This window comes from Branchiostoma floridae, chromosome 2 (assembly GCF_000003815.2).
Source record: "Branchiostoma floridae strain S238N-H82 chromosome 2, Bfl_VNyyK, whole genome shotgun sequence".
Taxonomy (NCBI): Eukaryota; Metazoa; Chordata; class Leptocardii; order Amphioxiformes; family Branchiostomatidae; genus Branchiostoma; species Branchiostoma floridae.
Window position 1 is genome coordinate 34,944,547 of NC_049980.1, and position 25,408 is coordinate 34,969,954.

Here is a 25,408-nt window from a genome sequence, read left to right on the forward strand (position 1 = left end):
CAGAATTGGACTCACTATGTAACATAATATCACGTGTCACTGTGGGTGCACTACATCTTTGTATAGTTTTTTGATGACATTTTCATGATGTGCTAGAAAAACTGCCCGGCAAACAAAGAAGAGGAAATGTTTGTGATGGTTTGTGGTTTATGTGGAAATCTCTTTGGCAAGCTTGCCTAAGGGCAAATGTTTTGTTACAACCACAGAGTGAAACTTAAAACCATTTTCCTGTGAACATTTTCCCTCTTACATTTTTTTGTACACCCAAAATTGGAGCCATGCACCTGATTTTGGATCATGAGACAGTGTACCTAGACATTTGTGCAGGGTTTTGCTGACATTTTAATCATTTCATGAGGCTGTGGACAAATTCATTTTCCGTTTATGTTAGGTGTGCTATTTTGAGCCCTGCTACGTAGTAACAGGTCGGCAACACAAAGCCGTGAAATTCCATAAAGAACAGGATGATGTCAATTATTCACCAGATTTGTGGTGATGCACTCTTTGTTCCCGGTAGTGTAATTCTCTAGCATAATTTATCAGTGCAGCGAACATTTATGTATAGCCTCCGGGGAGAACACTGGGATCCGTTGTCATGGTAACATCGTTAATCATCTACGTAGATTTGGCTGTGGAAAGATTTTAATTTTTAAAGATGTATTTGTTTGTTTGTTTATTTATTTGCACATAGAAAAACTGTAAAGTAAAGAGACTCTGAGGTTACATCATTACACCAAATAGCCCTTACTCAAGCAACTGGATGTGATTTTGGAAACGGTCAGACGTTTTAGGCAGAATCCACTACCTGTTAGTGACACTAATCAAAAGATATTTTGTTGGTTTATGTCCTAACTATGAATTGATATGCAAAATAGATCCAGTTGGAGATCAGTTATTTTATCCAACTATGAATTGATGTGCAATTTAAGAGAGGTAATTATTAGAAATTAAGGCATGCAGGAGGAGGAAACAAACCTGCAAGGCTTATTATACAGCTATTATATAACCCTCCTCCTTCACACTCATACAATTATCAATCATAATACAACATCATAATTATAATTATGATTGTAATTATAGTGATACTTCAGATCAAATCCCTACAGGGATCGCACAGTGCATGGCGCTTTGTCATCCATAAAATCAAATCAGCATGGCATAATCTACACACATACATCTTTGTACATACTAGTACACACACACACACACACACACACACACACACACACACACACACACACACACACATTACACACATTACACACATATTAGTACATATTAGCAAGTAATAAACACGTTCTGGGCAAATGTAATAACATTAGAGATGCTGACTGTGTCTCCATGATAGAATTATCCTGCTGGAAACATCTCCAAATCATCTCCTGATTCCTTTCCTGCAGACTCGTCCCTTTAGAGCTAGACTGTGAGATGCCCTTGTCTCAGAGCTCAGTTCACTTCTAGGGTTGTTGAAATCACTTCTGGGCTCTCTAAGCAACTGTAGAGGGTTGTCTGAGTGCTGTTTCAGACTTTTGAAGAATGCTTGATCAGACCAGTACATAAAAGACTACTGGTGTTCATGTACATATGTAAGTGAACTATAACAACCACAAAACTTAACTTGAAGTTGAGAGGGTGCGATACACCATGAGGCAGTTTGCACGGATAATTTGAGGTTATGCAAATTTTAACTTTATTTAAATTGTATTAAGAAAATACAGTATGCTGCACCGGACAGCAAGGTGTTGATGGATACACATTAAGGCACATACATAGTACAATAGATACAATAAATACAATATAATTATCAAAATCGATCAGAGCAAATAAAATACCTATTAGTGGTCTATAGAAAGGTGGCGCAGCTGGAATCTTTTAGTTGATACAATGTAAGTGTGTAAGGCATCGGACACTTGTTTGTTTGTGGAGAGGTTATGAGCTGTGGATCCCTGGAGTAGGAGTGGCACGGTAACCACCCCTAGTTGTAGGTAGGGGTGGGTACCGGTAACCACCCCTAGTTGTAGGTAGGGGTGGGTACCGGTAACCACCCCTAGTTGTAGGTAGGGGTGGGTACCGGTAACCACCCCTAGTTGTAGGTAGGGGTGGGTACCGGTAACCACCCCTAGTTGTAGGAGGTGCTGGGCGGTGGATGTGAGGTTATGGAGGAGATCAGAGTACAGGGGACAGTGTAGGAGGTAATGTGAGACAGATTCAACAGTCAGTAAATGGTTATTTATTCAGGACTTACCTATAGTAAGTGTTTCCTGTTGGGAAGATCCAGACGAATGCCTCGGTCACCAGAAACTCCATTTGCTGGTTACTAGTATTATAATTTAGTATTAAACTGATAGCTTGATGCAGGGCCGCTTATGGAAGTGTACTTCAGAACATCAGTGTTACAAATAACAGGAGTTATTGATTCTATTGAGTCCAAACTCCGAACCAGCTTGTCTAAACCACCAGCTGACATTTGTGAGTCTGAAATGTGTCGACGACTTGTAGTAGCATCTGTAACCAAGCCAATAGCGAAGCCTGCAGATGTTTTTTCCTTACAATAGTTTCCAGTAGTGAAAGCAGAATGATCTATCATCTTGTCAACTTAAAAGTCCTGGAGAGAACTTTTACAGGTACAGTATTGAGAACGCTGAGCACACTGTTCGGTACTGGGCTGTCTCCAGATTTCAATGTGTTTTAGAGCCAAATGTTGTGTTGTTCACTTTTGCTGTAAAATTTGTCTTTCAAAGCTTGCAGAAAATAGTATTATCAGTTTCATGAAGCTGAGATTTGTTGGAAGGAAGGGGTGAAATTTGTGTCTGTCCCAACCAGCAAGTTTACTCCCCAGTACGGAGTGACAGGTCCTGGAGACAGCTCAGGCAGTGCTTCAGCAACAGCTTTCCATCACTGTTATGGTGCAAGTTTGTGTTAGTGTGTTAGCGTGTTAGTGTTTTAGTGTGTTAGTGTGACAACTGTGACCATGACGACACTGACCGATGACTGCCCTTTGTCTGAGCAGGTGTGTGAGGGTTGGGGTTAGGGTTGTTACATGTATATTGCACAGTAAGATTGTGTTTCTTTGAGTCGCCTATAATGATTCCCCCGGGCACCAACCAATGACTGCTTTTGTCCGCGCAGATGTGTGGAGAGTTAGGGTTGGGGTTATTATCATTATTATCATTCCCCTGACGATGATGTACTGGTAGACATCGAAAATTTGGGGGGTATGTACTGTATCTTTTCAAAAAACAGTCATTGATTGATGAAAATTTGTTGTAACCATTACTAGCAAGTTATGACTAATATGAGTGTTTCTTTGAGTTGCCTGTAATGATGACTGCACCAACCAATGACTGCCCCGTGTCTGTGTGTGTAGGTTTAGGGTTAGGATTATTACCATTACTTACAGCATTTTTGCTCTAATAAGCTGACGACTGTAATGATCATCGCACTAACTGACGACTGCCCTATGTTCGTGCAGATGTGTGTAGCGTTAGGCCTGGGGTTATCATTATTATACAGCATTTTTGCTCTGTATAAGGTGTTAAGAAAGTGTGAGTACTGTAATGATCACCGCACTAACTGACGACCACCCTATGTTTCTGCAGATGTGTAGGGTTAGGGTTAGGGTTATGGTTATTATCATTTCACAGCATTTTTGCTCTATATAAGGTGTTTAAATGTGACAACTATAAGTGTAACGATATAACCACACCAACTGACGACTGCCCTATGATCCTGCAGATGTGTGTAGGGTTAGGGTTAGGGTTAGGTTTAATTATTATTATTATTATCATTTCACAGCATTTTTGCTCTAGTCTATGTAAGTTAACTGACGACTGCCCTATGCCTGTGCAGATGTGTCTGCTTGATGACGGAAGTACACATGACGGACAAACACACCACTTAGGAACACTTGCGTATCTCGAAACAGAAATTGGGCCTCCGGACAAAGAGGTATGGGGTTATCTATAATCTATACTAAACCTCCAGAATAATCAATAATCGTCACATAATCATTATCAATCATTGCATAATCCTCCAGAATGATTTCCTAATTTTTCTGATAACTATATGATGTACTAAGGGTATTCAATCATCTATCATAGAATCAATTAATCAACACGTAATCCTCCACAATGTCCTCATCATGCCAGTTTTCAGATCATAACTAATACTATGTAGAAAAGAAATTCTATCATGTATCGTATACGTTTTTCATTCCATACACTAATCCATTCTCTTTGACTTTGACTAACTTTATTCAGATCCACAATTAGCTTAACAATATACTCTTATACTTCATCTATAGACTATACAGTCATATTTTGTTTACACATAGTGCAACATACATGACACTGAGAGCTGCTGTATGATCCATGACTCCTTTTGAAGTGAATGACCTGTAGAGTACACTTTAGAGTCTTAGACAGAGACAAAGGACCAATTTCAGCTGTTGACAGTACGTAATTCTGGTTGGTGAATGTTTTAGAGGGAAGCAGCTCCATGGATACAGCCGAGCGGAAACCAGTCAGGTCGACAGCTCGACATACGGCCGGGGGTTCCTAACAAAACGTTGATCTATGGTGCCTTAGGTGGGAAATGGGATCTTAGCTGCAATTTCCGCTAACAATGTGCATCACTGCGTGCACCGCGTTTCCACCCCAGTACACAGGCCGGTACCTGCATATAGTATTTATGTAATATTATATAGGCTCATTTTTCCTGCTCCAACGGCTTGTACATATTTGAGTGAAGAAAAATCTTTAGTATTCCACATGCCCTAGTTTATACAGCATCGAAGAGTGCCTGGAGTTCTTTCATTTGTGGAAAGGTTTTTTGTCCTTGTGTTCCTCTGTTCTTTGCTTGTTGGTAGACTAAGACAGTCTGTAGCATTCCTCATGTCTCTGGTCCTTCAAATCCTCCCAGCTTCCCAAAGTGGGAGTTTGGATGGTGACTCAGCTGCCTTGCTGTTACTAGTATGCATTTGGAGAGAATTTTGGTAAAACTCTGTTTGTAAACTATTTGTGGTGAAACTCTTTCCAGAGATATCTGCAAGCTTTGTATGGGAATTCGAGAAATTATATTTATGTCATCAATTTCTTTTGCTGTGAGAGTTAAAGGTCTCCATTAGATGTGGGTTGGGTTTGAAGTAGACTGCTTTACCCCATTGCCTGCCCATATCCACTACTGCTTGCAATTGACGCAGAAATCATGTATAGAAAGTAACAGTAACTGGAGTAAAATCCTTATCATGTTTGATTCACCTATCACAGAACTTTTTTTGTCTGAAAGATCAATGAAAGCAAAACATTAACAACTGCTCTAACCAGGGTCCTGCTAAAGCCTTGTGAGTAAATATAGGTCAGAGGCCGTAACCAAGGAAACCTGCCCAGCCGTAACCAGGCAATCACCATCCCCCAGATTAACTCTACAGATGGATTATTGATTCCCGACTGAGAGCGGGAAATGTCCACTTCTGCAGATTCATCACCGATGGAAATCCGATGATGTGGACGGTAATCTCAGAGTGCTCCTCCTAAACGTGACATCAGGCATAGCTCAGTTCTCACCACCTGAACAATTGGACAAAATAGCCTGTGCGCATATTATGTGGTCGTCAATAATGACCCTGATGCAGGGTATAGAAACCAGTGATGTGGTTGTAATCTCATGACCAGAGAGCTGCGTGACATCGGGTACAGGTCTGGACAGTGTGACAGAATACCTGCAGTCTTCAATGGTGACATTAATGCACCACATAGAAAACCAATGATGTGGGTAACAGGTGATCTCAGAGTATACCTGACATCAAGTACAGGTCTGTTCTGTACCTGAACAATAAGCCTATTCGCAATTACCGGCGCGAAATGCATGACGGGTAAAATCCGCCATTTTGGGAGATAACTTGCCAACCCAGTGTTGCGTCACGCGTGTGTAGTGTCAGCGTTTGTTTAAGGAGATGGCGCTCCGCGCCGCGCCGTGCGGCGCCGCAGGTGTTCCCACCTGACAGGTACGAACGTACACCTGTTCTAAAGAAGATTCTAGAACTGTCAGTTAAGAATAAAGATAATTTTAAGTTTTTTAAGTCTGGTGTAAGACGTGTGTTTGTGTTTTACTGACAGTATATGAAGTAAGTGGAGTTTTTTTTTTCATTTTCGTTCCGGCCGTAATGGATGAGGAGGCGGAAGTTTATACACATGAAGAGCTAAGACACAGGACGGTTCTTCATAGTTATACTGCTAATTTGCTAATGCAGTTCTAAAATTGATTGGTTCATGGCAGTTATAAGCTCTGATTGGTTCCTGACAGTAGAAAAAGAAATGAAAAGAAGACACCAGCAAGAGCAATTTTATCCATATCGGGAAAACATAATTATTGTGAGCTCCTACTGCTAGTTTGTTAGTTTGTCTGTTCGATAAATCATTTCCCATCACACAAGCCACTTCATGAACAAAGGCAAAAGTAAGATCCCGTTGATTTTATTCCAAAAAATATGTTCCTACACACCACCAGTATGTCAGCATAAATGTACAGAACTCACAACTTAATGTATGAAAAATGTTTGAGAATACATTTGAGGACATGTTACAGAAAGGATCCACTTTTATCTATTACATCTTCATTACATTGTCATTATTATCATCAGTCACAGTTTCCTGCTATCACAACATAATCAGTAAAGGATCATTAAAAAAGTCACTGGCACTCAGCTGCCAGCAATTCAATACAGTTTATCTCTGCCAACTTGAATGGCTTGTATGCCAACTGTTTATTTGACCAAGTCTGGCTGCAGGTTCCGAACCAATGCAGCACAGACCTTGATAATGTCATCTACTGCTGACATGAGTGTTATGGGAAATGTACCCTCCAGGATTTTGAAGTCCTTCAGTCGATTGTTAGCACGCTCTACGCGGATCCTCAAGTTTGCAACAGTTTTTGTTTTCTTTACTTTGTCTCTTGTCATGTGTCGCCTCCCCTATGCTGCTGGTGGTATTTCTAGTGTTGCATTCAGCAGCATCAGGTCCTCCTGGATTGGAAATCCCCTATCTGCTATTTTTATAACGTCATTTGGATCAACCAAATCTAAAAAGCCACAGTCCCAGGTAATGAACACATCAGAGGCTCTTCCGCCATAGGTCTTTGAAAGAAAGGAGATGTGCCCATTTGGTGTGATCCCTACAAACGGCTTTAAAGTATTGTGTTTTTATAGTCATACCATGTGGAGGCTTGTAAGTCTAAAGATCTAGGTCTCTCAATAAATATTTCTGTACAATAAATTATGCATCTTATACTACTACATTGTTTCTTGAACTGTGGTGGCAAGGTCTTGGAAATTGCAGCTCTACTTGGCCATACTATCAGTGGTTGTAGTCTAACAGACAGGAAGCGAACCCTAGTGTTGGCAATCTGTGAGCAAGAACAGTTTTGTCCGACCATGGGTCTTTCTTGTCGTGGGAAATGCATAGCTGGAAAGGTTGGGGACAGTTGCATCATCAAAATCCTTTTTTTGTTCCATGTTTTTATTTGGACATGTCCCTGACTTCCTTTTTTTAAAGTTGATACAAGAAGGTTGAAACCGCCTTGGTTGATATGTTCCATTACCGCAGCCGACCACTGCACACAGCCTCATGTTGAACTCCGGCACCTTAAAAAAAAAAGGAAGAAACATTAAAGCAAATATCAACACTTAAACAAAAAAATACAGCTTTAAAGCGCAATACACTTCAATGCACATTCTACATGCACCCCTCCCCACCGTCACGTTTGCATAACTTGCAGCGACCTTGCTTGCACATTTATTAGTACAATTTTTCAACCTAAAGCACCAGTTTAATACTAATACGGACATCCAAGCCATTTACTGCGATTATTAGTGTACTCGCTGTTGGTTCTTAACATTTTTTATCTTTCTAATCAAAGTGTTGGTCACAGTACGAAAGCTCCTCAGTCAGTGCAAGCGGGGTCATGTCCGGACACGAGAGATCACGAGACAGTGACCATATCAGCTTTCATTATTGTGAAGACACAAGGTCGTGCATTTTAGCTAACATTTTTACGGTTTATAACATACGTAGGTTAAAATTTCCTAATTATGTCACACTGGTAACCTTTACAGACAAAAACCTGGCTGTAGTGAGAATGGACAAAAATTCTAGAAGTAAGCGGCAAAGATAGATGGCATCGTGCATGGGGGAGGGATGCATGCGTTATCACTAACTGTGGTAACACTTGCTTGGATACCGTCAAAAAACGTACCGTAAATTCCTCTGAAGCGAAACTGAACACGGTGTTTCAGGTACACAAGGTTTAGGACATCGTTGGAACATCAGGTCCAGGCGGGTAGCTGCCGTTAACGCCGTGTAGAGGCTAAAAATCTCGACACTTGAACATTGAACCTGGACACACGCTGCCCTGTCGAACGCGACTTGTTTATCTCACTTTTTTCGTTGCTAAGGAAATTCCGCGCATGCGTACTGGTAAATGCAAATAGGCTTATTGGACAAAATAACCTTCAATAATGACACTGATGCAGGATATAGAAATCTAATGATGTGGACGGTCTGGCCTGGGCAACCGAGTTGTAGATCTCCGAGTGCTGTGTACCTAAACGTGGTCTGTCCTGTACCTGAACAATTGGACAAAGTTTCCTGTGGTCTGCAGTAATGACAGAAGCACCATGTAGAAAACCAATGATGTGGGTTCTATAATTACGACTACAGACTACATTGAGTAGTGTGTAGATATATACTATAGCGGTTAGCGGCTATGACATGGGTGCTACTGGAAAGGGTTGTAGTTTGTAGGACGGGACGTTGACCAGGTGTGGTCCACTGTTCACTGTCAAAAAGAGCTAGTGGAATTTCCCTAGTTTAATACCCTGCAAGTAATACTGTACATAGCGTCTGTCTTGTCTGTCATGACCAGTGGCTGACTTCATGATCAGTGAGCTAAACTGGATTGTGATTACGTTGAAGAAGGTTAGACATCCTAGTAAACTGGACATGATTTTGGAAACAAACAGACGTTTCAGGCAGAATCCACTACCTGTTATCTTCCTCTCTTAAATTGCACATCAATTCATAGTTGGATAAAATAACTGTTCTCCAACTGGATCTATTTTGCATATCAATTCATAGTTAGGATATAAACCAACAAAATATCTTTTGATTAGTGTCACTAAGTGACTAACAGGTAGTGGATTCTGCCTGAAACATTTGACCGTTTCCAAAATCACACCCAGTTGCTTGAGTAATGGCTATTTGGAGGCTTCTGATTACTTTCTCTAATTTTCCCCACAACGGTCCGCTCGTTGGGTGACCGACTTGTAGAGAACCGTGATGAAGTCCTGTATAGATTGTTTCATTGTTGGAATCAGCAGCTTTGATGTTTATTGATTGGCTCGATGGACTAAACCAGAGGAAAGGCTGATTGGTATTGATGCAGGATCAACAGCAGATGGCCACTTCTGGATTAGAGAGAAACAAGGAGCTCAAAAATCAGTTTCTGGTTCCTCTGTATTTGCTGTAGCCACAACCTAAGATGGTTGAGGGACTAACGTAAACTTTACAAATTGTTACTGAAACCTTTAATGTCTACTTCAAAGGTTGTATGAGACTCAAGGATGCCAACAAAATAATGCCTTTTTTATGCTTCAATGTTACAACAGCATTTCATGGTGCTGGATGTAGTAATAGAATGTCCTCCTCATGATAATAGGTTATTGGTTTTCAGGGTGGACAGATTTTCCCATTAAACCATTTACATGTACTTACAGGGGAGAGGCTCTTGCAGTGCTTAGAAATTTCTATCTACAGCCACATGAATGTATTATATACATTGTGAGCTTCAACGTAACAGATTTGAGGGTCTTTTTTCAATGCCTGAAACATGTTCCTTCTCCGTTGTTGTAGATGGAAGAGCTTATTTGATATTGAATAAGTATGTAATGCTATTATTGGGATGTTGTTAAATCGATGTTGTTTAACGAGGATGTGGATGAGCCCCCCTCATCACACTGGAAACGGAACACTGATTCCTCCTGACCCAGATTTCCACAAAGGCCCAAACCTGCAGATGATGATCTGATGATGGCGCCAACAGGCAGAAAATAACCATCATGAGCAGAATAAGCCACACAACATTTACGTGTACTAGTAAGACTCTGGGCATGCCGCGGCATAAAACTGGTGTCCTGGTAAGTTTACATGCAGGAGGAGATTACTAATGATTTACTGGCAGTTGCCACACATGTAGGCTTTATGATGAAATAATCTGGTGCAGGATGAGAAAATGACTAAACATGAAACCTGGCTTTTTTTTTGTGGTAAAACATGGTAATAGTTACTAATACTAAGTACTCAATAGGCATGATATAGCCAATTTACAAGTATGCAATGTTCTTGTATGTGCACATGTTTTTTTTTTTTGGTAACATTGTATTTGCCTTGCTTAGGTTTGGGTTTAGCATCTTTAGTGATAATTCTAAAAGGAAATCCCTATTTAGCTACTAGACTATAGCTACTAATACCCAGTGTTTAACAGAGCTAGCCTAGAGTTACTGCCCTGCAGAATCCAGGCTGTAAAACTAAAGGTGGGACACTAATGTTGCACTAAACAGTTAAACCTGCACTCCTGATTCCCTCTCCATCTCATCATGACACAGTAACGAGGCAGTTAGCATGAGATGGTACGGCAGATTAGCCTGCTGTACTGCTGTTAAAACTGGCGCCGTCAGGACTACAGTAAACATGGGAGCTCACACCCCGGTTATACAAAATTACGGGTTCGTCGTCAATCGTGACCATCTCAAGTTTTCTTCCTGGAGCTTATTGAAGCAACAAAGTTATATTGATTGTATATTTTTATAGTTGCAACATTTTAATGACTGTTCCTGGCAAGTGTGCAGTAAATGGCATTTTGCTGGCAGCGCGCAGTTCTGCATTTCCATTACGTTCATCAGTAACGTTAGTCTATATCTATATCCGTTGTGTTACTAAACAGGGTATCCAGGGATATCAAAGTTGATGGACGGTAGTTTCAAATTGTAAATTTTCAAAATATTGCAGTTTGAAACCATCATCTGTTGACTTGATATTCCTAAATACATTCTTCTTAAAAAGAACGGATATAGGATACCCTACGGATAAAGGAGAACTAGCGTTATATGTGCTCCCAGTTTTCCATTGTTATTCTTTCTATGATTCAATATTCCACATCCCAGCGGCCATTTGTAGGGTAAAAATTCAGAAGATCAATAAAACTGAAGAGATTTCTGTTGAGATAGCTGCTTGCCAAGATTATTCATATTTCCAATAAAGAAATGAGTTACCGTGAGACGTTCGGTGCCATAAATACTCGGTAGGGTTTATTGTTTCCATTATGGCACAAGATGGGAGACTCCATCCGTCAGTGTCAGGGACAGAGTCTGGAAATGTCCTCTTCAACAGTTTTCCCTGGTCCCTCAATGGATCAAAGTGACGCTCTTTCATGTACCATTTTGTTCACTTCCATCCTCGTATGATTGGAATAATTAAAATGTACAGCCAGGCCTTACATGGTGTATTCTACAGTACAAAACTAAATTTTTCTTTGCTCCTCGAGGGATCAAAGCGATGCTCTTTCATGTACCATTTTGTTCACTTCCATCCTCGTATGAGTGGAACCATTCAAATTTACAGTCAGACCTTACAGTTACATGGCTTGTATTGTACAGTACAGAACGGATGTGTTACACCTAAAGGCAGTTTGCCAGGTACGCAAAGCAAAAACGAAACCAATCTTTCCCTTCTGTACGACTGTGAGTTGGAAAATTACACAGCACCAGATGAATATATTTCTGTGTGACTGAGACCGAGGGCACCAATAAATGTGGTACAGTGGCACCTTTATAACAAATGATGGAGGTAATGGGAATGTGACGTGCCTACACTACGGTCATGTCTGATGTTAACGTGTTGTGATGTGATAAAACCCACACACCGCTCGTTTTGTGCCTTTATGGCCGGTGAGCAGCAGACATGATCTGCCCAAGGTCAGACTGTGGTGCCCACATCTCCTGCCCAAGGTCAGACTGTGGTGCCCACATCTCCTGCCCAAGGTCAGACTGTGGTGCCCACATCTCCTGCCCAAGGTCAGACTGTGGTGCCCACATCTCCTGCCCAAGGTCAGACTGTGGTGCCCACATCTCCTGCCCAAGGTCAGACTGTGGTGCCCACATCTCCTGCCCAAGGTCAGACTGTGGTGCCCACATCTCCAGCCCAAGGTCAGACTGTCGTGCCCACATCTCCTGCCCAAGGTCAGACTGTGGTGTCCACATCTCCTGCCCAAGGTCAGACTGTTGTGCCTACATCTCCTGCCCAAGGTCAGACTGGTGTGCCCACATCTCCAGGAGAAGTCTGAAGTTCTGACCACTCTGGGATCGTTAACCTGGCAGGCTGGGATGGAGATTCATTTGTTTCCGTGGGAAAAGTAGTTTTTTTGCAGTGTTATAAGTTTGCGGTTAAAACTGTACTGTAGAACACATCCAATTTGGAAATGCCTAATAGCAATGAAGATGTTACTCGGCTACTTCACAATCTAATGTACCAAAAGGGGGTCACTAGGGGTGAAAATTCAACTCCATTTTATTCTTTTTTTGTTATTAGCAGTTCAAAGGTACACACCTTGGGCTTACTATCCTAAAGGATCTCCGCACAACGAGCTTTTATAACTTCGGTACATGGGCTTTTATAAATGGATCACTAGGGGGGTACGGACGCTACAACTGTAGAATTACTGGAACTGCAGCATACTGTATATTCAACATTAGAACAGAAAATGGGTGTTTTATCCTTATCTTCTTGTATAATTAGCATTTGCAATGCTAGAAAATCAACTCAAGTTGCAGTATGACTATGTTAGGTCATTTTCTGGTCATCTGTTACTAAAGCAGCTATAATGATATGCGGGTATTTTGGCTTGAAGCAAAGATCAAATAGTATAATTCTTAATCCAGATACCATAGTAGCTAAATTTTGGTGGTTATCTATCCTTATTGGGTTTCTACATAAAATCACAACAGATATAGTGTATAACATAACATAGAATCTTTCATATGACCATTAATGAACATTTCAAGGGGGGTACGGACGCTACACAATTATAGTAAAGACTGGTAGTGAACAATGGAATTAGCCCACTAAACATGTCCATTTTCTAATAATCATTAACTATTTATTAATTGAAGCATCCATTAATGCTACTGCAGCAGTTTAACAAAGAAAATGAGAATATAAATATGCCAGTTGAGATTCCACCCAGTTGGATCTGTACTCTACTTTTTGATAACAGGCCTACTGATAGAAGATTTTACAGAATCTGTGATAAAGAAGTGATGGCTTACATAAAAGAACATAACACAGTGCTTCCCATGCCATCAAACCAGCAATGTAAACTTGCATCTTTCTTGAATACATGCTATGTACATATTAGTTTGGACAAGAGAAACAATAGTGCAGGGGGTACGGACGCTACACATTACATACTATGTAATACTATGTTTAATTTATGCCTTGTATAATGTAGATCTACCAAACTGGTGTTCTTACATCAGCTAAACTCATGGGGGGATATCAAATATCATCTCACATCCATCTTTGGCTGCTTTGGAATGAACCATTTATGAAGTCTGAGGGGGTGTAGAAATCTCAGAAAAATGCAGCTCAAATTCATTGAAAATTCACATTTTTAGAGAAAAAAGTTAACCAATCATATCTGTAAGGACTGTAATTAATGTATTGAATCAGAATTGTAGCAGTTGGACAGCAATTTTAACAGCATTTTGCTAAAAAGCTTCAAATGGGGGTACGGACGCTACAGGTGGGGGTACGGACGCTACAGGGGGTACGGACGCTGCATTTTGATGTTTACGGTGCTATACTAGACAGAGTTTTCAGGACAGCAATGGTTTAAAGGGTGTTCTAGTATGTGGTAATAGAGACCTCTAAACTGTCATAATCACAAGCTTGTGGGATTTACTTAGTACAGAAATTAAAGGGGGTACGGACGCTACAGATTTTTTTCGGAAAATGACATCCTGGACTTTGCTTGTAAATAATACGTCATAAGAGTGTGCTACTGATCTTATTCTACTTCTGACCTTATACACACACAATACCTTACTTTTACATACAAAGACAACACCAATATTACCAAACAATTAGCTGCTACAGACTACAGATATATCCAGTTAAAATAACATTGGAATCTGTCAACATGTGGGTAAAATGGAAAAATTGTCCCTATGGAACCAAAAAATGGTCATGTCCTTAAAAAAAAGCATAAAATCACTAGTAGTCACATGGCCGCATATCAAAAGCAAGTAGTTTCTAACTACCAACTACAATTTTTCTGTTAGATCAGAGGTTTAAGAATTAGTAAAAACTGAATGGTCCCCGATAACGCTTAAAATTGGGCATTTTTAGGTTATATTTTGGTCAATATTTTCGCCAAATATTGACCGATTTACAAAATTCTTTTTGTGACATGTTCCTTGTTGTACCAGGTTTTGGGAAATGAATTTATAAAACAGCTATAGACTGTGTATCTTTTGCTATCAACTGATAACATGTCAGAAAAAAAATGGGTACATTAGATTGTGAAGTAGCCGTACTGTAAAAATGGAACCTCTGCAAGTATTTAGATAGATAATAATATAAAGATTTTTAACAGTACTTCTGGTAGTAGACTTTCACTGTGTTCTGCTGCTGCAGTGGTCTGGATACTCTGCAGCTGCAATCAGTCTTTCTTCAGCTCTCTCCACTTCAATTTGTCCTGTTCATCGCGAACTTCCTTATGATTAGCTCCGTCAGTTTTTACAGTGCTTTTACTGCTTCCAAATACCAGAAGTTCTGAAACCTCCCTCAGGGCAGACACATTCCCGCCTAATCTCCAAGCAGATCCTACGGTGCCATAAGATAGTATCAAAGCTGGCCAGGGAGTATAGCCAGCCAAGGGAGTCAAACGGGCACCTACGGGAAGTTTGATACTATACATAACGCACCGTGGATCTGGTTGGAGATTAATTCCCGCCCACATTGATGGATGTCCTGCCAGATTCAATCAACAATCCTCAGGTGATACACTGTGTGGGTGCTCTCTCATGATTCCCACCCAAAAAGTAGAAGGGTCCATCCATAAGCTGCTTGTTTAGTGCAGTTACAAAAGATCCGCCTTTCAGCCAACCCAACTGATGTGAAACATGGAGGAGCTGAAAGCTTTACCTAATCTCCAAGCAGATCCTACAATGGCATAAGATAGTACCAAACTGGCCAAGGAGTGTAGTCAGTCAAGAGGTGTCCATTTGCGGTAGCGAAACTCACTTCTAAGCCGGCTTCACTCCTCTGCCAGCTTTTGATACTATCTTATGCTACCGTAGGATCTGCTTGGAGATAAAGCTTTACCGTCTTTCTTTCTGAAGTTGAGAGTAATTGGATCACTGTAACTGTGAGATTTTCTCTTGCTGGGGTTATGTACAATGTCATGATGTAGTAAAAGGGTCACTAAGGCTCACTTCAGGGCTGGTAGTTATCAGTTTTTTGCTTGTTATCTCCATGAAAAATGGAGATATAGTTTTGGGTGTGTCTACATGTGTGTGACTGTGTGTGTCTGTCTGTGTGTCCGGATTGTTGTAGTGAGCATATCTCAAGAACCTCTCGATGGATTACAATGATATTCAGTTTGTGGGTAGGTGTTGGGAAGACAAAGGTCAAGGTCAATTTTGGGCCCATGGTATGTGACCTTGGTACTGCAGCAGAAATTCGTTTTCTGGATCTTTTGAACTGGATGTGCTAATGGTCTTGTTTAGTGCAGTCATGAATGTCCTTTCAGCCAACCCAACTGGTGTGAAACACGAAGGAGCTGACTCAAAAGCTTTACTGTCTGTAACTGAAATGAGCAGGAAATTGTCTGTTGCACCAAAAAGTAGTTACTCAAGCAGCTGGATATGGTTTTGGAAACGGTCAGACGTTTCGGATAGAATCCACTATCCTTCGTCAGTGACTCTGAAGTGATCTGGAAGAAAAATTGTCTGTTGGTTTCATAATTTGCAAGCTCATTTTTTTTCTTCAGCAATTGAGATGAAATTTGGCACAAAGGTAAAGAGATATACCGTGTCTTGAGACTGCAGTTTCTCAATTTGTTGGTCAGATTTTTATGAGTGACTGAGTTTATTGAGTTTTTTTAATCATCATTTCATGAGTATTTTGAAATGACCACATCCCTGGAACCTTGTCAGTTCCTCTAGATCTGACCAACTTGGAATTATTTAGGAAGCTGAAGTAAAACTGGTATAATGGTAAATGTCTCGACAGGTTGCATTCCAGTTTTGATCTCTGAGCCCCAACAGTTCCTCGGCTGCTAAGATGATATAAGGTGGTGTGGTGTGTCTGCGTATCAGCTAGTGTGTTACGCCGAACGGCGGTTATACCGGCTATATAGATACAGGTACAGATGTGGTATTAGAGGCATATTTGCACTCGTAGTGGAATACCTTACTCCACCATCGCAAGGAAAAAAGAAAACCTGCTGGAACCATACACGTATACATGTAGCACATAGACATTCACGAGATAAGCGTTTCCTCTATTTCCTGGGTGGGTTCTATAACATAACCTTCACCCATGACACCCGGATATGTCTTCCCTTGCTGATAACCCTAGCAACAGTCATGCATATTTAATGCTTACATAATGTACTCTGTAGTCCCACGTGTGGTTGTCAGGAGACCTTTACTGTATACTGTGTTGTACATATCAAACAACTTGATAGATTTTTTTAACAGACATTTTCTCAGTCACTGCAGTGAAATAGTGGAAGCCACCTGAAGTGTCTGACCCTTTCCAAGACCTATCCAGCTGCTTGAGTACCTGTTACCTTGGGCATGTCATTACCTTAATTGGTGCAGAGACCTTCCTTTGTACAGGCCTGTCCTGACATTACTGACTGTGAAATTGTCATTACCGTCCGTCCTGCTGTCACGAAATGTGGTTCTCAAGCAGGGCTTGAAATCCTTTTTTCTGCATACCTGCACTGGTGCAGGTAACATTGGAAATTACCGACACCTAACAAATTTTACCTGCACCACTCTGAATTTTGGAAGAATGGATCATACTAAAACTGTTGAGGAACCATTGCTATCTTTTCTTTTATACTTTTAGGTGGTGACAGACAATGCAGTTAATAACAGTCGACATACACCTACATAATAAAACATTTCTGTATAAAACCCAGTACATGTACCAGTGCAGGTTAGGTGCAGGTAGACACCAGAAATACCTGCACAGCTCCAATGTTACCTGCACTAACCTGCATATGCAGGTGGTATTTTGAGCCCTGTCAAGGATCCAGGCCCGACTCAGACAGTACGTTTTCCTGTAGAGGGATGAAGTATTGACATTTCATACAATAATCTTTAATGTTGATGATGATTAATGACTAACGAACTGTGCCAGGCAATCTGCCTAATGGCACTTCTTTGTGTGGGATACAGGAATAGTCGTTGACATTTTCAAGGTAGCAATCCTGCTAATTGTTGTCTTGAGGAATAATATCAATCATTTATTCCTCAATCAATCATTTGTTTTTGGGTTGTGTACATGTATGTGGACAACTTGAGAAATAGTAGATGGATCTTCACGATGTTTGGCAGGTGGGTTGGTGTTTGGAAAACGAAGGTCAAGTTTGATAATGGGCCTATAATGGGATGTCAGCGGTTTTCTATTGTACTGCAGCAGCGGTTTTGTTATCTCCTGTTCTATCTGATCCAGGAACTTTTTTGTGGAAGAGAGATTTTGTTGTTTGGACAAAGTCGCATAGTTTTTGGGAAACATGTGTTTTCAAATATGCTTCTACTGTAGCTGCTATCCAAACCTTTTGAAATGTATAGCTGCTAAATTAGTCTCTCTAGATCTGCCATCTCTACTTTTATTTGCTATAGAGTACTGTAGTCTGAATCATCGTTTTTTTCCTTTTGCATAGTCATAACCTGTATAGGCCGACTGACAGCAGTAGAAGTAGTAGTATTTGTGTGTAAAATGACAAAGACACTCGGTAGCTAATATACGTGTGGATACCAGGCTATTTTTTATTGTTTCAACCTCAAACTTAAAACACTGCCTAACTCTACCCCTCCCCTTCTGTCAGATAATGTGCCAATGGCAGTACTACTGATACATAATGTAGCAAATCTGTGCAGTAAAGTTTTGCCACAAATGACGTCAGCTGCACTCTACAGCGGAGGTCACAAGACAAAACGCACAACAGACGGTGAACGCCACACGAGGCAGATTTTACATCGCCTTGCATTTTTATGAGCCGACTTAAAAATTCCATAATGCTCTTTTCATGACCCCCGAAGCCAACTGGGTCAGAAGTCAGACCTTTTGGCTGGGAGTATTACTTATTTATGGTGCTACTCGTGAATGGGTAAGTCCACTGTGCTGTAGATGTGGGCTTAGTCACTGTGCTGTAGATGTGGGCTTAGTCACTCCATCTTTCGATATTTACTCATCCAATCAACATTGCGGAAATCACATAATGCAGTCAAACCTGGATTCAGCATTTACTCAAGGGACTGGGGAATAATGGTTGCTGAGGACAGGGTGGGGTTAACTATGTAAAAATGGACGGGACTGTTTGAATGTGGCTTGTGACTTGAGCTGGTTGCTGAGGACAGGGTGGGGCTATACTACAACTGAGTTGGACTGACAAGGTTTGACTGTTAACTTGTACCACTGAGTTATGTTGACCCCCCCTCTCCCAAAAAAAATAAACCAACATGATGCCATAAAAGTACACACTGTCAGTAACAAGTCAGTAACAACTAGGCAAGGCAAGGCAACAAGTTGAACATGAATAGATAGACTCACATGAATACAAACACTGACTATGAACACCGCTGTTCCCACTTGCCCACTAAATCATTATGAATCAGGCAGTGCTGTTATACAGGTGTACTGTGTAAAGTCACATCCAACACTAATCCATTAGACTCAGCAGTCAGGGTCAGGACAGCCCAGCGCTGAGGTCAGGGTTTCACAGCCCTTAAGCGCTGGCAGCAAGTTTTAATGGTTTCCATCTGATGCTGGCAGGTCTGTGGAGAATAAATCCTGCGTTAATCTGTTTTATGTCACATTCGTGGTGAGGCGATGTTCGTGTCTGGTGTTTGTAGCTCAGGTTATCTGCTGCGTGCTGAAGTCAGCTCATGTTTTCTCTTATCCCAACAACTGAGTAGAGATCTGCTAAAATTTCTTCAACAAGTCATCATCTTCCATTGGAAATTAAACCAGCAGACAAAAAGTGCATGAAGAAAAAGTATCAAGAGAAAATATTAAACGTTCGTTTGCCTCTATCCCAAATTGCAGTACACGGTTGATCTGCTAGAAGCCCTCTTTGAGACTTGTGGTACCAATGTTTGGTAATTTCTATTTGCTCTGTTTGCATTGTAGCTTACTGTGCTGCTGCACTGAGTATCATCACTTCTAGTACGCAGAGAGACTCACATGTCACATGTCATGTTCCTCTATAGGATTCTTTTAAAGATATGTTTATAAAGACAATTTTATGGATAAAGTTAAGTAATGCCTTTGAATTGAAATTCTGACACTGTCTTCATTTTGATTTGAAAGCTCATACCAGATTTGTGTACGCAGGTACAATCATGTTAAAAGTTAATTTACAGACATGCCCACGTTGAAGACAGATTTGTTCATTAAGTTGCTGGTAGTTTACTTTGCATGTTTGAACATGTGATATATGCACAGCCACATACCTGTTGGCACTGACACAGAGAGCATTTCTCCGCTTCAGGACAGAAAATAAGAAGATTTATATTCCTCTCAATTCTTTACAAGATTACTACTAGTAGTCATTTGAAGCTTCTTCCTTTGCAGTCAATATCTGAAAAACCCCAAATAACCCATCAGGCCCCAGTCCACAATAACATTGCCTGTAAGGCCCATCCAGGGTTTCACTGTCCTGTAGTTTCATTATTAAGTAGAAGAATGTAATTCTTCTGTCATGAATTTTGTATTTCTTATCATTCTGTTCTGTATCATAAGAGCTTGTATCATCACATAAGATCATTATAAGTTCTGTCTTTGTGATGTTATAGGATAGGAATAATAACAGATAGTTGCTGTGTGTGAAGGAATGAATAGTGTATTCAAATTGCAGAAAAACATGAAGCCTTGGTCTAAATTGCAAAATATATCTAAGCTATATACAGGATATCATCAAAATAGTTTTGACTGTACAGTCAAGTATATCTTTTTCAATAGTGTTAAGTGCTAGGCTTTAAAAAGCATTGTAGCACAGAAAAAATGTAAGTTAAGTAAGTCAAGTGGCACAGAATCTTTACTAAATCACTGCATCAAAACTAACTCATTAATGATTTACCCTAACGAGACGTTCGAGTCTGATAACCCCTGCGCTCCCTTCAGGCGGCCCGCTCGAGTTTCTGCCGTTCGGCCCGAGGTGACAACAAAATTGGCTGTTCCGCGAGGAGAACACTTCAAAGTCTCCGTAGATTGTTCGATAATGGAAGCCTTTTATTGTAGCTGCAGGCCATAAAGCATTGATGTAACCAGAGCCTATTTGTTACTCCACTTTCTGTGCTCAGGATCGGTATCTCTCTGTCTATATATATGCAACTAAGTTGAAGGATTAGACCTACAAATGAAATTGTAGATCTGAAGATTGCAGTTGCTTGCAGTGAATGGAATTCTACAGTTGCTTGAAGTAATATTGTATTGAATTTTCCAATTGATTTGGAGATTTCATATACAGGCTACATCAGATATCTGCTTTTTGTTATAAATGCCTTCAAGTCAAAAACTCTTGGATGGTGAAGAACTATCAGAAACTGGCAGCCAAGTAGAATGTTTTCAGGCTGATGGTATGTAAAATGGGATTTGATGCCACTAGTTGATTTATATTATTCTTTTATGCTTGATTCTGCGAAACAATCATCTTCTTCTGTCCTTGAATGGTGCTGAATGGTATTCCTCTGTCCGTGTTCAGTATGGGAGGTAAATATGCTGACATATTGTCCTGTCCTTGGTGCTGCTTTAGTTATGCTGTCCTTGGTGCTGATTCAGCTGTTCACTTCCTGTTGCTGATTTGGTTGTTATGTTGCCATTGCTGCTGACTTTGCTGAGTTGTCCCATCCTCAAATAATCAGGCTATCCAGTATTGTATCTACAGTTTTGTAAATCATAAGTGAAAAGTTTTACTTCTTAGAACCCCGTGAGCTGTGCATGATGAAGTGCGTAGTTATGGGTTACTGTAAATGCAGAAATGTTCGCGGTGGATTAATGTTCGCGGTTTTCGCGGTGACCACTTAACCGCGAATTTAAAACCACCGCGAACATTTTTCTATAATGATATTAGATTGCAGTCTATGGCGTTACCGCGAACTTAAATCCACCGCGAAAAGTCCTTTTTCCTGCTACCGCGAAATTAAATCCCCGCGAACTTAAATACATTTACAGTATTACAGAGCAGAGCAGTTGATTCACGAGCACCTGTCAGAGAAACCTGGCACGGATTCAGTGGGAGTTTGGCTGTGTGGGAGAGACACAGGCTTCAGGGTAGGGTAGGGCTGACTGTGATGGAGATACATAATTAGTTTCCTAATTGTACTGCGTAATCATTGGTCCTCCGGTAAAGGTGAATAGATGATGCGGAGATTGCCGTCTGAAGCCTAAAGTTTCATGGTTTCTAATGCGACCGCTCCTGAGCGGTCGCGTGCTTCCCCGAGGAAAATGCCTCAGGGCGGGCTGGGTGGGTCGCTTTAGGCCCAGCGGCAGCCGGAGAACCAAATTGTCTGCACATAGATCACTCCACGGTCATCCTTATATGGTGAGATGAGAGATCACCTGACCTTCTGACCAATGACATCGCAGGACAATTAGTTTCCTAATTGTACTGCGTAATCATTGGTCCTCCGGTAAAGGTGAATAGATGATGCGGAGATTGCCGTCTTCCGCACTAGTTGCACTTGTTACTTCTGTCCTTACCTTCCCTAAAACACGCCCAGTGTGTCTAAGTAGATCAGACTCTTTATCTTAAACCATAACTTACCCCAACTCTCATTTCATTTTATTTAATCTATCATTTATCCCCACTCTCATTTCACGCTATACAATCCCCACTCTCATTTCATACAATACAAACCAACCTCTGTTCTCACTCTCATATCAAGTTATATAAATCATCAAACTCATTTTATACAAACCATTATCTGGTGCCGTACGCATATTATTCAAATCCACTATCAGCTATCAAGCTCGTAATATAGATCACCATTTACCCCCAGCACTTTACACCGCCTCGTTTAAGAATAAATAAACTAAGACTATGAGCACGACAAAAGCCTTTCAAAACTTAAGATTTTTTAAACCATCAGCAAACTAAGAGAGAGCATGCTACAGAAAAGAAACGCATCACACAATAAAGTTCTTTATTAATAACCTGAAAACATCAGGTGAATTCACATGCAAAACACAAATACATAAATGTCATATGCCTAACCAAATTATAAAATCTATACAATCTTCAATCTAGTCATATCAAACCAAACAATATCTTTTTTACAACAATATCCAAACTCAGACCATGCCTCGCCGGCCCCCCTACGGGAGCCCGTGCTCCTGCAGTCAGAGAGTAGACTGTGACAGGGGTCTGAATTCCAGGCTCCTTCTTGTGGCGTACGTTCGTGCTTCGACTAAACAGGAGCTCCGTAGCCTGGTCTGTCCCTTCAATATCTGTGCGCTGAAACAGAGCTTGCAATCCCTGTCAGTAACATGCCACGCACAAACACGTCTTTTACTTACACGTTAACTCGCCTCTTCATATCAACCAAGATGTCTAGCCTCGAAACAAACATCGATACTTCAACAAATGCTACACATAAATAACCCGTAACGACTTAGTGTCGAACCAGGGAACTAAAGTTTATACCCCAACGACTTAGTGTCGAAACCGGGGAACAATACTTTACACCCCCAACGACTTAGTGTCGAAACCGGGGAACAATACTTTACACCCCCAACGACTTAGTGTCGAAACCGGGGAACAATACTTTACACACCCCAACGACTTAGTGTCGAAACCGGGGAACAATACTTTACACCCCCAACGACTTAGTGTCGAAACCGGGGAACAATACTTTACACCCCCAACGACCTAGTGTCGAAACCGGGGAACAATACTTTACACCCCCAACGGCTTAGTGTCGAAACCGGGGAACAATACTTTACACACCCCAACGACTTAGTGTCGAAACCGGGGAACAATACTTTACACCCCCAACGACCTAGCGTCGAAACCGGGGAACAATACTTTACACCCCCAACGACCTAGCGTCGAAACCGGGGAACTGCTTAGTAACGACTACGAAGAAAGAAAAAACAATGAAAGAAATCAAAGAATCGCCAGCTGACTCGGAGCCACCACTGTCAGGACCAGGACTGGTGCTTGCTGCCTTGGTACCACCACGTGAACAAGGACTGGAGCCGCCTGCTGAACCGAAGCCGTCAATCCGTCTCCTAAAGCCGTTGTGGGAGCTGTTAACAAAGACATACGTGGTTAACAAAGCCTAAACACAGATGGCAAAACAACCAACCACACTGCTGCCTTGTTACAAGGCCTAATAAAACAACAAACAAACAAAGAAGGCTGGAATCGCTTGCTGACTGCGCGAACCAGGACTGGAGCCGCCTGTTAACTCGGTGCCGCCGCGTGAACCAGGACTGGAGCCGCCTGATGACTCGGTGCCGCCACCGCGTAAACCAGGACTGGAGCAGCCTGCTGACTCGGTGCTGCCGCCGCGTGAACCAGGACTGGAACAGCCTGCTAACTCGGTGCTGCCGCCGCGTGAACCAGGACTGGAACAGCCTGCTAACTCGGTGCTGCCGCCGCGTGAACCAGGACTGGAACAGCCTGCTAACTCGGTGCTGCCGCCGCGTGAACCAGGACTGGAACAGCCTGCTAACTCGGTGCCGCCACCGCGTGAACCAGGACTGGAACAGCCTGCTAACTCGGTGCTGCCGCCGCGTGAACCAGGACTGGAACAGCCTGCTAACTCGGTGCTGCCGCCGCGTGAACCAGGACTGGAACAGCCTGCTAACTCGGTGCTGCCGCCGCGTGAACCAGGACTGGAACAGCCTGCTAACTCGGTGCTGCCGCCGCGTGAACCAGGACTGGAACAGCCTGCTAACTCGGTGCTGCCGCCGCGTGAACCAGGACTGGAACAGCCTGCTAACTCGGTGCTGCCGCCGCGTGAACCAGGACTGGAACAGCCTGCTAACTCGGTGCTGCCGCCGCGTGAACCAGGACTGGAACAGCCTGCTAACTCGGTGCTGCCGCCGCGTGAACCAGGACTGGAACAGCCTGCTAACTCGGTGCTGCCGCCGCGTGAACCAGGACTGGAACAGCCTGCTAACTCGGTGCCGCCGTCTCCTGTTTCAATCAGGCAACCAGAAAGGACTGGCTCGTACCGGCTACCGCGGGGACTGGTAAACAAAGACGTACATAATTAACAAGCGCAATATGGCAGAACAACGTTGTAACATTCTCTCTTCCCAACCAAACCATCCACACTGCGCGCATGCTGTCCTGGTTACAAAGGGCCACAACGTGCCGATAATATGCCTCCCAGGCAGCCTTTTATACAGCTCCCAAACAACTTCCAAACCACAACTGGCACGCACGCAAACCCAACCACGCCAAAAGAGAGGAACTCGAAATGCGAAAAGAACAGTTTCCCCAGCAAAAATAAAACAACATCTAACCCCCATACACAATCTAATAATTCAACGTATCCTCTGAAACAAATTCAATCGAAAGCAAAGCTTACGTAACCGTAAACGTTTTTCACCAACCACCGGGATAAAATCAGGAATCTGAAGAAGGTGGCCACGTGCAGCACGGTGTCGCTAATTCCTGACAGCAGAGCCGGCAAAATCTGCAATGAAGTCTGGCCTCGTGATAGCGTCAATTCTGTCGTCAGCCAGGAGATCTGTGAAAAATAACAAACATGTGAAAACCTGCGTGTGCCACTCGCCAATCCTCCTTGCTCGAGCCGATGAACAAACGTCAGAAAGAAAACGAAAATCCCAACAAATAATTAACACCTAATCATCCAAACACTCCCTAAACCGGCAATAAAGAAATCAAGGCAAACCAACAAGAAATGCAGGTAATGGGAAATTAATTAAGTCAACGTGTGTCCGGGCCTCGTGGCAACCCCTGCAGTCTGGGCAACAATTGACTCTCTAAACTTCTGGCAGATAAAACAGTAAGAGAAACACATACAACATATCGCACACCTCAAATCTTCCACAAATCTTGATGACCAGTGCAGTTTCCCTAGGAA

General features: G+C 41.9%; 1 protein-coding gene and 1 long non-coding RNA gene across 10 annotated transcripts in view; one reads left to right on the forward strand and one right to left on the reverse strand.

The window, feature by feature from the left end:
* LOC118407175 (multiple C2 and transmembrane domain-containing protein 1-like) overlaps nt 1-25,408 on the forward strand; it is a 101,150-nt gene that overhangs the window by 21,442 nt on the left and 54,300 nt on the right. For 8 of the 9 annotated variants that reach the window (XM_035807600.1, XM_035807614.1, XM_035807607.1 and 5 more), the window contains exon 1: nt 3,849-3,948. The exons of the other annotated variant lie outside the window; for it this stretch is intronic. In XM_035807600.1, the coding sequence (XP_035663493.1) occupies nt 3,850-3,948 (99 nt within the window). In that variant the 5' untranslated portion in view covers nt 3,849. Of the gene's footprint in view, nt 1-3,848; nt 3,949-25,408 lie in introns of those variants that run through there. 9 annotated transcript variants of the gene reach the window in all.
* On the reverse strand, nt 7,497-8,489 carry LOC118407237. Its single transcript, XR_004830121.1, has 2 exons — nt 8,251-8,489; nt 7,497-7,639 (listed from the first exon to the last, which is right to left on the reverse strand). It is a non-coding gene; the product is annotated as an uncharacterized LOC118407237 (long non-coding RNA).